At 35.9% G+C, this 14,764-nt stretch overlaps 1 protein-coding gene across 5 annotated transcripts in view; it reads right to left on the bottom strand.

Moving 5' to 3' along the window:
* Positions 1 to 14,764, bottom strand: part of LOC306799823 (uncharacterized protein C8orf34 homolog) — a gene marked incomplete at its 3' end in the record, with an annotated part of 149,479 nt that overhangs the window by 111,880 nt on the left and 22,835 nt on the right. For 4 of the 5 annotated variants that reach the window (XM_079301339.1, XM_079301340.1, XM_079301341.1 and 1 more), the window contains exons 2-4: positions 13,536 to 13,683; positions 12,467 to 12,598; positions 3,754 to 3,882 (exon numbers count right to left, since the gene is read on the bottom strand). In XM_079301339.1, the coding sequence (XP_079157465.1) occupies positions 3,754 to 3,882; positions 12,467 to 12,598; positions 13,536 to 13,683 (409 nt within the window). The remainder of the gene's footprint in view (positions 1 to 3,753; positions 3,883 to 12,466; positions 12,599 to 13,535; positions 13,684 to 14,764) is intronic. The other variant, XM_079301343.1, reaches the window with a different exon arrangement.

Genomic DNA, 14,764 nt, shown 5'->3' with positions numbered 1-14,764 from the left:
GTCAGCACAGGAAAAAGGATGACAGCAATAAAGGCAGGAGAACTTTCAAGAAAAGAAAATTAAACATGCACAAGGGAAATGCAGTATATTGCTGTAAGTTGCTTTATAAACCAAAATCCTCCCTAAATATATGACTTGATAATTCCAAATCCAGTTCAGTGACATACAGCTGATTGAAGAAACAAACATAATCCAGCTCTCCCATGTGGGTAAGCCTCTGAAAAACAGTATACTTAAATCAGCAAACTCCACCACACTTGGATGATAATTACAATAATCTTCTCCAGACTCTCAAAACTCCTTAGATACTTTTACACCTGAGTGTGAAGTCTCGTTGGTTTCTCAGACCTACTAAAGCACAGACTTATTCACTCTTGATGGCGGTTGGGAGAAAGGATCCAAATTAAAACAAGTTCAGTTTTAATCACTAAAATTGAATATAGAAGAGATCAGATATCTAAGTGCCCAAGCCTCACCTTCCAAATCTTACAGGCAGCTCCAATTTTGTATGAAGTGCACAAGTTTGTCTCAAAGCAAGCATCTAGACTGCATATCAAATGAAGCAATAGAAACTGGAATTTAATTCACAGGCTGTGTCAACTGCCTAACAGGCAACAAAGCTATGGAAACTTGCTAAAAGATCCAAAACTTATCTTTAAAATGTAAACAAATTCCAGGACGTGATGGAAAATTCATTTAACTTCAAACACTTCATTTCATGTGTCACTCTTTGCTGCTAAAATACTGAAGAAAAAAAGAGAGGTTGCTGTAAAAAGTCATTAATAGTACATTTTTATAATTTGTCTACTCAGCTGTTGAGCCCAGTGTCTGTCCCACACCACTTCAAAATAAGATTAGTATCAAAATGCAGCTTTAACCCATGGCATGCTTGTAGAAACAAAAGCATTAACTAGCCAGCCTGAAACAAGAATCAGGAGAGGTAAGACATGGGATCTTGTGATGGCTTTTTTAAAATTCAGCACATGGGATACTTGTTTGGGTATAGCCAAGAATGAGTTTCATGCACCTTATATTTTAAAGTCCTAGACCTTTTATTCATTGAAACCTCCCTAAGATATTTCCTATGTGCAATCTCTGAAAGAACAATACAACTAATTTATTTTCAAATTTTTACCTTTTTCTCTTTACAAAATTTTCACATTTTTAATTTTGATTTTTTTAATATCATGCTGAAATGTAAGAAATAATAGCAAAGACTTTTTATTTCTTGAAATGAAAATCAGAAGTACAAAACATGGAAACAAGGACATACAGCTTAGAATTAATCTGATGCAAGTGTTTAAGTGATACCAATAAGAAAAAAAGGTTAAAGTGCAGAGTTCCTAAAAAAGAATATAAAAAGCCATAAGAAAAGATACTATAAATATACTAGAAAATGAGAAGAAATTAATATACAGAACTATTACATCAAAGCATATAAGAGATGATGCAAAGAATTCCCAGTGTCCAATACTTTCCCTGCTTCAGTCTTTACCAAAAAAAAAAATCAACTGCAGCCAGATGCTTAACAGTAGTGATTTTAAGAGGAAAAACTACAAGCCAGACAAGGGAAGCTGAAAGATATGCTGGTGATTTAGACACACTCAAGTTAGCAGACTCTTGGGAAATTCACTCTAGAGCATTTAACTAACTGAAGAAATCTCTCATCCACTAGCAACTGTCTTTCAGGAACAGAAAAGACAGAAAAGGGCAAATACATATCTTTGAAAAAGGAAAAGGGAAGATGTGGGGAATTACAAACCACCAAGCCTAAATCAGACAACAGGAAGAATCATAGGCAAAACTGTTAAATAAATAATGTATCAACATCTAATGGAATAGAAAGGCGATAAGAATGAGCTGACATGAATTTATCAAGAATGAATCGTATCAAATTAGTCTAATTGCATTCTTAACTGGGAAACTTGCCTAGTCAGTAAGAAGAAGAAGTAGATGCAAAATACAAGACTGTTTACTATCCTAGATGACACTTCAGTAAAAAAAGTTCGGGAATTACAATCTGCACGAAAACACTGCAAGGTAGAAAAAACATCTGGTGGGAAGAAAAACACTTACTGAGTAGCTTTCAAGGGCTGGTTGTCAGATCTGAAATGGGATCATGAAGAGGTCTGACAATATTTCCATTAATGATCTGGATGAAGAAATAGAGAGCACATTCATGAAAGTGAACTTATTATCAGGCTGAGAGTGATTTAAAGCACTCTGGGGGATGGGATTTAAACTCTGCATTATCTTGACAAACCACCAGAAAGCATCAAGTACTAGCAAGAAACAGTGAAGGATGTTTCATTTGTGAAATAACTATGAGAAACAGGCTCCAACAATGGTGACCAGTCCAAGTGTAGGACCCAGAAGAGCTGTAGAGTTTTACACTCCAGTTAGAAAACTGTGGGGCAAGGAGATGTACAGAATGGTGCAAAATCTATTTTAGGTATAAGGAAGCATAAGTATAGTTCTGTGTAGAGACAGAGATGTAGGATTAAGAAGTGGATTTAGGCAGTGATTTTGAACTCTCACATATGATTGGTTTGTATCTTAAGAGAGTTAATAAATGCCCCTTTCTGAAATCCAAAATATTGTTTCTGTATCTTTGCACAGCTTGGCTACAAGTCTCTGTAGCTGAAAAGCTTGAAAACGACACTCAGATTCATCACAGTCAGGCAATAGTGAGGCTACAAATCAGGTGCTGACCAGAGCTGGTTTAGCTCCTTACAGGCAGAAATTTTTATTTTCAATTTACTAGAAGAGGATTTCAAAAAAGTTCTGTAATTATACTACTATAATACAAGTTTGAAAATTGTTCAGAATATAATTGTAGTGATCAACCTAAAACATTTTGGGAGAGTGTGACTTGGGAAAACTAGTTTTGGGTATTTGGCACAGTTTGGAGAAATGCTGAATCTCAAAATTCCTTGCAAAACAAATCTTCCCTTCCTCATTCAGCTCTGTCTCTGACCTCTCTATCTGTAAATTCTCCACTGGATCAGGAACTGCCAGGGATAAAATTTAATGAGAGAAGAAATAAACATTTCTCACAAAAGTATCTCCCATATCATGCCACAGCTGGTTTTCATGTAGCATAATGAAGAGTAGAAATTGTTAGGAGTATTTGCTCCCATAGAATTCTCTTCTACAGGAAAGAAAGCAAAAGGGAAAAGAAAAAAGAGCAGCTATTCCTGTTCATCTCCAGTAAGACATCCATTACATGAGTGCTTAAGGGGCAATACATGGGGTTTAGTATGAAATAAGTGTATTTCATGTTTCTGAGTATTTATTTGAGACACTTTAAAATATTTTAATTTATTTTGAGAACTAGAAGGTCAAACAAATCAAGGACACAAAATAGCTAGATATTTTTCAATAACAGGTCTGAACTCCATCAATAAGGTTAAGGTTTCACAAAGGTTAATCCCAATCTCCCTGCTGCATGTTTCCACCATTTTCATTAAACCAGCCTCTTGTGTTGATCTCATTATGAGCTAATTCAGCTCACTAAACTGGTAGAAAACTAATGTTAAAAAAAAAAAAATTGTGCAGTGGTAGTAGCTTCAGTTTCCAGGAGAGCTCCTGAACTATCTCAGACAATCTGTAAACCTTATCAACTGGTATATAACTGCTGATGTCAATGACCTTGGTCTTCATTGAATAGAAGACGACCTTCCAGATATATATTTCCAAGTTACAATTCAGGCTGCATGGTTACATTAAAAAAACTAAAATCAATCAACTTACTGCGAGACAGATTCTCAAGGGCTTTTCCAAGCTTTTTGCTCTCTTGAAGAATATGATTTAGTTCATCAAAATCATGGTTCTCCGGTTTTGTCTTCCAATCCCACTTAGGATGCTCTATTGACCTTGGCACTAAATATACACAGATATATAAATGAAGTTTAGATTTGGTAGTTCAGACTCCTACAGTAGAAAAAAATCTGCACAGTGAGTTTACAAGCTCAAGTATGTTGGGTGGAAATTACTTAACTATCCTTTTATTTTAACTACTGGAAATATTTTGTTTGGTCAATGCAAAGTAAAAGCATCTAAGAACAAATGCATACCTGAATTATTCTTGCAACTAAACATGACAATTAACATTAGTAATTGAAAATATTAAAACTAATGCAATAAAAAATGCATTGAAACTATTGCACATGATGGCATTTCATTTACAACAAAATAGAATTGTGTGGCCTAGGGGTCAATAAGAAAACAAATTCAAAACAAAAATGAGTGATTGGAACTTTTTGGCTTTGCTAGTTATTTTACCAAGAAGGAAAAAAATATTTTAGATACAGCTTTTAAAACAATCTTTTTCTTTTTCAAAAATCATAAAGTGTAGATAACACAGTTCATAAAAAAGCAGTAAGGCAAAAGTAAGTCCTTATCATTCACGTTAAAGCCTCCAATCTTCATTTCACTACTTAAACAAATTCAGTCTTTGGGAAGTCCAGACCTGAGCTTACAATCTGTTGCTCATTATCTATTGCCAAATTATTCATTATCTATTACCAAAGCCTTTAATTTTAAAATACATTTTAAAAGTATCTCAACTGCTGAGCTAAGTTTACCTACAATGAAAACAAGTGTCTGAGATATGTAGAACACACAAAGAACAAAACTTCTTTGAACATTGTGGACATATTGAGCAATTTGTAGAAATGAAAACAAATACAATGCTGTGTCTAGAACTTCAGCTTAATATGTTCTTTTTGCCAGTGTTCAGAAGTAAGTGAGCTGCTGCTTTTGCCACAAAATTCAACTGTTGGATTGTCTCCATTGGACACAGCATTAGCATGCTAGTGTGAAGATGATGATGTCCAGTCCACCTTTTCACCACAAAGGACGAGCTGCATTTTTGCCAACCATGATTTAACACTTGCACTACCATTGACTTAAAAATAAATTCAAAAGCCTAAAATATCCAATCTATCCTAGCCAGCTTCAAAATTTTTGTTTACCATTTTGACAACTAATCTATACTTATAAACATAATTTTCACTACATACTAAGAAGGCAACTTACAGACTCCTATAGATTGTGCTTTTTACAAAGGTGGTTTCGTGACAATTTGGAAATTCAGAGTGCTTTTATGATGGTATGGGGAAAACATGCTCAGACATCAAGTCTGGTAGCTATTACAAAATGTGTGAAATAACTTGGTATTGAAATTTGCTAAATGCTGGCTTCCCTCTGTGTGAACATACAATCTGCTCCACTTTGGATCAACTTCAGCTTTCCCTTGGAAGGTAAGTCAATAGTCACCTTTTCCAGGTAAAGAAATGGGACAAAGTTAGGTTGAAGTAATTCTTTCACAAATAACATGATTGTACCTCCTGTAGACATAAACCAACTCATCCTCAAAACAGACATCTATAGAGAGTCTAACAGCACAGAGTATATCCTCATCTATAACACCCACCCAGGAACCTGGCTAGTAGGCCACTTAATATACTAGACTGAAATTACAGATATTCTCAAAAATAGAAGGCAAAAGAGACATTAAAAAAGACCTAACGAGATAAGAATAGAAGGAAAGGGACATAAGAACCCTCAATAAGGAGAAGGAAAGAGGGAAGCAAGTGAGAGTGTCAGAGTCTTGCTCTGCTCCGTGCTCAAAAAAGGCAAGTAATGTATTTCCCTCTCAGGACAATGGAAATAATGAGATATAATGGTTTCCAGCAAATACATACAGGCTTTAAGGTACTAAATTATGAGTAGTCTCTACCCAGATGAGCAGCTTGTAATGTTCGATACTTATAAATTTCAAATGCTATTTTATAATTCCCTGGTTTAAGAACTCCTAAGTAAATTAAAAGTTACATAAATTCTTGTGTAACAAAAATTGACTCCATTCACAGACTGTAGCATATACAAATTAAACAGCACAGCTTCAGCATTTTTCACCCTTGTTTTTTCTTATTTACAAAAAAACAAAATACTCCACCTAGCATTTTTTCAAAACTATTACTAACTGTAAATATAAAATTTTAATAAACTAGTGAAGAAATTCTATAAAGAGTTCTCTCTATTTTTACCTACCTTTTTTTTACATTAAGATCACATGTTCCTTTTGAGGCCTTTGGGAGTCATCTTAGCAACATCCTTCTGTATGCCAACACTATATTCTACAGCATCACTCACTGGCAGTATGACAGACTTTTCTCTCTATGTTTATGCTGAACTTACCACCAACAAAAAAAATCTCACACCACCACCAGAATGCAAACAAGCAACAATTTAATATAGTAAAATAATATAAAAAGATGACCAAACATTAAGAGCTCCCAGGCTGCAGAAAATTTCCATAAGCTAGAATTTGATTCCGTGTCATTTGAAACAAAACACATTTTTCAAAATAAAAAAGGATTTTTGAGAAACCATACTTTTGAAGCAAAATTTGTCATGGAGCAGAAGCTGGATGAAACAGATGTAAGTTTTACTTGACAGCTGTGGAGCTTCCAGGATCAACAACTGCCAAGTATATGGACCAATTCACATCAGGAAAAAAGAAAGTCTCAAGAGTCTTGCTCTTGAAAAGTAGGGACACTTGCTCACGACAGTGACCTGGTTGCTAATTTCAGATAAATGTCTCAACACAATAAACTTGGACTGGAGCTCACCAGACAGATAATGAGAAATGAGTCAAAATCATGGTGGAAATTTGCTTTGCATGCTGGTGTACAGTCAGCTGTGTTTTACTGAACCATTCTGTACTTCAGTGAAAAGATACTAAAATAGATATACTGTCATGAATTATTTCTATGTTTCAATACAATTTGTTTTAATGTTTCAATACAATGATTTGGCTCATTCTGAGGAATCAAAACAGAGGGGGAAGTTAAAATTAGAACTGACTGGAATTTTCATTACTTCTAGAGAAGACACAGTTCTTCCTACTTACCTAGTCTTTCAAATAATTAATGGATACTAAAACAACATCTCTTTACTAGCATCACGTGGAATGTGTTTGCTCTTTCAAGTTAATTTTCTTCTTGCTGACAGATTTTTTCAAAATATAAACTTGTACCTTCTCAGCTGTAGGATCAACAAGCACTGGTAATTTTCGAATGAATGGCTTCATTGGAAGCATTCAGAACTGTGCAAACACCATATGACCCTTCTTAGGAATCTTTGCAAATACATGATTGTCCTCTGTATGCATGAAGTCCATCATTAATCATTTATGTGCATGTGTCACTACACACTTAGCAAAATCCTTTCATTATACTCTGACCTTCACCTTTCATTACGCTCACTCATTCCACAAAATCATACCAGTACTTTCAAATCTCTTACCCCATTACCCACCTCAACCTCATCTCTGTTATTGGATAGATTTATTATAGCATTATATATTATATAACACTTCCTCTTGAAATGATATGCCTACAATTCAGAAGATTTTTATTACATCTACATTGTAGCATTTGTATTGAAAGATGTGGCTTCCCTCTATGGAGCTGAGATTTCACCGTCTCATCTTAGGAGACTGAATAGATACACATGCCAGTATTTCTGATTTTCTGGTGCTGTGCCCTGGCCATAAATGCACATTAGATTCATTCACAATTGTGTTATGAATTCTGCCACAAATCAGCACACCTTTATTATCTACTGGATGATGGTACAAGATCAGTACTGGTTTTATCTACCCATACAAGTCTTTTCAATGCATGATCTGCAGACAGAAGCAGACCAGTGGCTCATTAAATCCAACATTTCATTCATGTGTGACCATCTTACATCTCAAAAAACAAAAATATATATAATATAATTGAGCATAAAATTACTTATGCATTTAAATCCTGTAATGGAATTCAGATTTGAGTCCTTTGATAATAAATCCAAACTGGTTTACATCGTATCTGTATAAAAGGCTAAAAGAAGAATGGCTTACAGTCCTAGACTGACTGAGAGCAATCAGAAGCATGCAACGTTGTACATGCATATGGGATGTGGTGAGATTGCTGAACTGAAGTAGCATGAAAGGATCATCTGTGATCTGATTTAATATGGTGATGGTGAAGAGATCAACCTAGAAGCTAGCTGGGAAACAAAATTTCTGTTTTACAACCTAGTTCAAAACCTCCAGATATGTTTTACTTCAGACACAGAATGTGATCATTTAAACATTTCATTTATATACACACAAACACCCCTAGCTCCAGGCTTCTTCCGTGCCAGGCAACAGCAACAGCTTCTGCTTAACTCTGGTTTTGCACACGCCAAACAAGTGGTCAGGTGGCTTAGATATTGACACTTGTTTGTGCATTTCAGATGCACCTGAGACCATAACAGGCAGGAGGGAGTGAAGGTATCTTTCCAGTAAAAGAGCTGAAAGCATGAGGAAGAGACATTTGTGCAGGAGTAACATGCACACTGCAGTTAACATCATTCTACTAAAGGAAAAAAAAGAATTTCCTAATTAAATAAATCAAATGCCCTCATGTTCCCAAAAATTCCTACGAAGTAACAGTTCTGAATAAATGTACAAGTTCTGTATCATTTGAAGCCAACAGTCACAAGACAAAAACTCTGAACTAGAACATGATAGAGCTGGTAGATTCCATTAAATTTTGGGGTTTTTTTGGCAATTTGGGAGGGATGCTTTTTAGATTCTTCATGTGGGGATTTGATCTTTTCTTTTAAACACAAATCTGAGAGTAAATCTTTAGGTCTCAACAGGTCCAAAACTTTCTGTTTCTCAGATGAGACCTTACTACCTCTTTGGAGATGCTTTGGGAGAAAAAAAAAAGTACAAGAGGTAGAAGCTGAAGACACAAAACAAATGGAATACAGTGTGCCTCTTTGGACAGAATTCCTTCTAAACATGCTTGCTGATCTGTGTAGTTGAAGGGGTACATGGTACCCTCTGATTTTGGCATAAATTAAAAAGAAAGCAATGTCAAAAGAACATTTAGAATATTAATCCATAGATTTACTGATTTTATCTATATATAGATTAATATAAGAATATTAATCTATTTGGCAGAAAATAAGAGAATCAAGATATGGTAAAAAGGCACGTCTGAAACCAACTTCTCTGATAGCAACTAAAACAAGATGTAGTTTAAATACACAAAGTATTTTCAAGAAGTTGCAGACAACCAACCACAGGTGTAAGTAATAAAAACAACAGGATTAATCAAGGTTTAAATAAATCAGTGTTATGGGAAAAAAATGGAAGTGCATTAACAGCAAAGCATGGAAGCAGAGGATAACTAGGCTGGAAAGGACCTCTGAAAGTCTTCTAGCCCAACCTGGTGGCCTAGACTGGTCCGTTAAGGGCAGGTTGCTCAGACTACTCAGTTCAGTTCCAAATACACCCCATGATGGTAATTCCACAACCTCTCTGGACAAACTGTTCCAGTGTTTCACTACCCTTGCAGTATAATTTTTGCTTCCTCTTGTCCTTTTGCTCTAACATGCCTTCTCATCCATCCTCCAGCATACTAGTTGGTAACAATGAAATCTCCCCTTAGCTTTCATCTCTTCCGTATGACCAAATCAATTTCTTTCAGCTTTTTCTTGTCCATCACATGCTGCAACTCTGTCATCATCTTGGTGGACCTCCACAGGACTTGCTCCAGCACCCCACTGTTTTTCACAATGTACTCCAGATGCCACCTCAGAAACAAACACTGCTCTTGCTACTGCAGCCTGGTCTGCAGGTCACCTTCAGCACTGCATGAGCACACAGCCACAGCTGGTTCGTATTCCAAGTCCTTGTCCATCAGCATCCCACATCTTTTTCTGCAAAGCTACTTTCTAGATACACATACCCCAGTTCACACTATTGTTTAGGGTTATTCGATCCAAGATGCAAGATTTTGAATTTGCTTGTGTTGAACTCCAAGAGGTTCCTCTCAGTCCATTCTTTGGTCCTATTCCTCTGAATGGCACTTCTACTATGCAGAATACCAACCACTTCCCACAATTTGGTCTCACCTACAAACCTAAGAGAAATTCTGTCTCATCATCCAAGGCATTAGGAAATTCTTTTAAATGACATCAATCTCAGTACCAGTCCTTTGAACATGCCATCAAAGACAGACTTTCCAACTGGACTTGTGACTTGCTAGTCACAATCCCTTGAATCCACCAGTCGAGTCAATTTTCCATATATCACCTTGTCCACTTAGTGAGTCCATATCTTACCAACTGAGTATAAGGATACTATGGGAAGCTGACAAAGGCTTTGTTTGCTAAAGTCATGGTATGAAACACCCATTGCTGTTTATTTGGTTACAGGGCCAGCCATTTCATCTAAGAGGGCAACTGCATTGATCTGATCAGACATGTCTGGTCTCATAAATCCACACTTGATGTTCCAAATCACATTTTCCTCCTTGTGACTAGGAAAAACTTCCAGGAAAGTTTGCTCAATAATCTTTGCAGAAGGTGAGGTTAGACTAATCAGACTGCCCTTCCTTAAAATAAATGAGATATTTGCATTTTTCTAATCATTAGGAACATCCCACAATCATTATGACCTCTCAATGATGACAGAATGGCCATGCAATGATATTAGTCTCCCCTTTCAGCACGCTTAGAATCAATCTCATATATGCCAGGTATTTATAAATGTCAAGTTGCACTAAGCACATCCTAATTCTACCTCCTTTGTAGGCAAAGCTGCACTCCCACACACTGTTTCTAGAATTGAATAGCTTGAGAGTGAGTCTCACCAGCTGAAGAGTATTACTAAGTGCCCTTCAGCCCACAAGGGCAGACACTTGACTCCAGTTGTCTTATGTATGTATAAAATATTTCCCTGCTTGACATGAGACCTGATAATTTAGAATGCCCAGCCTCCTCTTTGCCTCTCTAATGGGGCAACCTAAGGACCAACAAGCACAGAACTTGCAGTAGGCACACATTTGAGGGGAGTGATGTGATGCCACCCCTCTATCTGGGATAAAGACAGAGAACTCGAGATCTTTAGAAGATGGCATGAAAATTATTTGAGGCATACCACAGAGCCTGAAAAGCAAGCACAGGGCAGAAGGAAGGAACACAGTATGATGACAGGAAGAGCTCACAATACCTTTTGGCCACTGTTTCTAACAATGCATCTCCATAAATTGCTGTTATACAGCAAATCTGTTAGATTAGACATGCTACATGAGTGATTATATTTGAATATCTTTATTTCTTCTTGAAAGTAAATTAAAATCCATATGCTTCTTTTACATAGACTTAAAAATTCTTGTGCCCATTGAGAGGTATAGTGAAACCGATGATCAAATGTGAGTGTTTTTGAAGCAGGGAATGTGCTTCATGAAGAAGAAACAGAGACAAATGCTCCATTTCTAGAAAAAAATAATCCTGACAAAATCCTGCACAATGGGACACAGCTATTTGTAACAGCTTTTTTTACTTGTTGCAGTTATTTATTCTTAGTAAAGAATGCTTCATAACCATACAAGACTATTAATCACTCAAAAGTATTTCTATTGCATAAATTTATCATGATTTACTTTACCCATTGCTGCATTTTGACTTGGTGAGGTCACTGGGCCTAATTTTCCTTTGACTCCTTTGAAGTCTAGACTTTCCCATCCTGCTTTTAGAGGAAAGACAACAAATCTTCTAATGAAGCATACTACATCACTATTCTCATCTGGTACATCTAGTCACACTCAGAGTTATAAAGATTTGGCTATTACAAAAAAAGCTACAAGAGTCAACAGAAGAAAATATCATTTTTCAATTTATTTTGGAGAAAAATCTTGTACAAACAATTCCCTGGATATGTAACTATATTTATACATATATGTGTATATTGTAGATATATTTATTTGTGAAAAAAACCCAACATTAAGAATCAAGCTCAAAAATTTTATTTCTCCAGTACACAGGAACCATATTTCATTAAGGCTTGTTGTCTTCATTTTCACTAATTTTTTACAGGTAGCTGACAATATTCTCTTCAGCCACTCTATTTCTACTCTGCCTTTTCTTTCAGTGTACGCTTAGATTCCTTCAGCAAATCTCAGAACAGAACACTTTTTCTGCTGACACTACTTCCATACCTTGAACTATATTTGTTCATAATTCATGGTTTTGAATCGCCTGACACAGAGGAAAAAAACCTATTAAGACCAATATCAGCACAACAGATTTTAAATGTGCAAAATGACAATGCAAACTGAAACATCAAACCACAATCAGTATCCAAACACAAAATAGTGCATGATACCCAGATATTAATCTGTTTTTTAATCAATCTATCCAGAATTCTTTTCTACCTACAGATGGCAACATAGGGCATTATAAAATATTCATAACTCAAGTGAGCTTAAGACTAGAATCAAACTCTTCTAACATATATATAGACATTTCATCTGCTCACAGTTTGCTTTCCATTTTAAACCTTATTCAAACGAAAAACACACTATAGGTTGGAAAGTATGCACAAATAATTAATGCAGTGAAGCTTTCTTACATGACTTGGACTCCGGTGATGGTGGAGAAATGTTGGACACAGCGAGGTCGCTCTTTGACTTTTTAGGCTTTTTTGCATTTACCTGCCAAGGCTTATCATAATTTCTAAAATCTCTTCTTGTTCCTTTATTTTCTGTCAAAAGAATCAAATTAGGTAATCATAACATTTGTAGGGTCATTTTTTCAGAGACTTAACAAATAATTAATCAAAAAACCCCAAGGTATATCAATCCAAATTAAAAATAGCTATTTTTTCCCCTCCTATTTCTGATTTTTTTATATTTATTATATTTATTCTACTTTTTAAAATATCAAAACCTAGAAATTATGTTTTTCATTTTAAAAGTCTATTTTTTGCTATGAAAAAGTTCTTAATGTCCATGTTATGTCCATGTTTTACTGGCTATGTTAAATCTGTGCATTTGATATAAATGGTTGCCTTGTTAGTAAATTAACACTTTGGCTATCAGCAGATATTTAAGCTCTATAGTCTGAAACAGATAATTAGCCAATTTTTAAACACAAAACCAGTATCGTAACAGTAGCTTGTACCAAAACATGAAAACCAAGACTTCTACATTACAATCAGAGCAGATATTGTTTCAGAATATTGTTTTAATGCTTCTGAAGATTTACAGTCATAAATTACTCACACTGGAGTTATAATTCATAGCATCTCCTCATTAAGGCCTGGGATGATAGGTATATAAAAATGTGTCATATTAAAAAAAATACCTCAACAGAGGTTAATCTCAGGCACAAATACACCATGGGAGGGAAGAGGAAAACAAAGAAAGAGGAACAGCAAGGGAACCTCTCATTGAGACTGGGACTGTTTGCATTCTGTAGCTCTGATCCATACTCACATGATATATACATAGGCTGAGCTGACAGATGGCAATGTATATTAAATTCAGTATCTGATGGACAAACAGGATTTATTCTGCATGCTCAAAAGCACAGAGCAGTACATGTTCAGTAGGTGCATGTGCATCCAGGAAATCATGGTCATAAGTGTGGGAAGATTATACTGGAGACCAGCCCTTTCCAGCACACAAAACATAACATACCTGATGTTTCACTCTCTGCCCAGAGGGCAGCAGAGCCAGACAATGTCCTCTGAAGCTGACCACGGTTTCCCTGCTTGGACTGAAGATGATCAATTAGAAATGGGATTGGCTGGTCAGGTGTCTCCGTTATCAGCTTGGTCATCAACTCCTTTAAAAAATTAAACAAAAACAAAAAAAAATCAGTGAGATATTGCACCTAAACTAATCCTGTATTTACCCAAAGAAAATGAACATTTATGAAGGAAAGGTTTGTTTTCAAATTTGAAGAGAACAGCTGGAACATTGACTTCCTCAAACTGCTACTAGCTTTGTCCTAGGATGTGCTCATATCTGAAGTGTTCTCAGCCCATACAATCTCTCATCCACAGGAACATAGGTTAAAAAAGCCAATCCCTGCTACCTGTTCAAATTTACCCCAAACAGTAATACTGCCTATTTAACCACTTAGAACCAGCACCTCTTCAGAGTGGAAAGTAACTTTTCTCTGACCAGTATGTCCAAATTTCTTCTCACTGGAAACCAGAGTGCCAGGAAAGTTTGCGAATTTTTCATCTCATCCAGACATAGAACAATTGTCTGGTTCAAATATGTATTCATATCTGGCAATCCCAAGATCTGATCAAACAGTTAGGGAGTTTTAAGCAAGTCCTTATAAATACCATAGTATATAAATAAACAAATATTTTATTCCACTGTTGCAGACATGCCAATGTCAACAGGAAAGCATCTTCTGTGCCATGCACTGCTACTATCCAGCTGCTGTTCTGCATCTTGGCTGTGCAGGGCTGCAGAAAAAAAAAAACACTCTCCATTCTGGCTGCTCGGGTTCTTTCTGGCTTCCTAGGCATAAAACACATTAGGAATCCAGAAAGAAGCTGTGGCTCTGCTCTGCACATGTGCTCTGAGAGGAAATGAATTACTAAGGCCAGGTGAGGTGACCCTGAAACCCATGTGGCTCTACAGGAGATCTGTGGCTGCTGCTGCAAAATGAAAAAGCTCCACAGAAATAGAATTTACAAGAATTTACAACAAAATGGGAACAAAATAAAAACAAACAAATAAATAAACAAAATTTAACTAAAAAAACCTAACTAAGCTAAGTTCAGAGCATATTTTCTCTCTTTACCTACCCCCAAGCATAAACCTTAACACAATTTATACACACACTTAAGTCTATCCCCACTTCATCTTTTCCACACACTTTCATTTCATAAAAAATTTTCAAATGT

Source organism: Erithacus rubecula (assembly GCF_903797595.1).
Source record: "Erithacus rubecula genome assembly, chromosome: 3".
NCBI classification, from domain to species: domain Eukaryota; kingdom Metazoa; phylum Chordata; class Aves; order Passeriformes; family Muscicapidae; genus Erithacus; species Erithacus rubecula.
The sequence above is the reverse complement of the archived record's forward strand: the minus strand, read 5'-3'. Positions and strand labels throughout refer to the sequence as shown.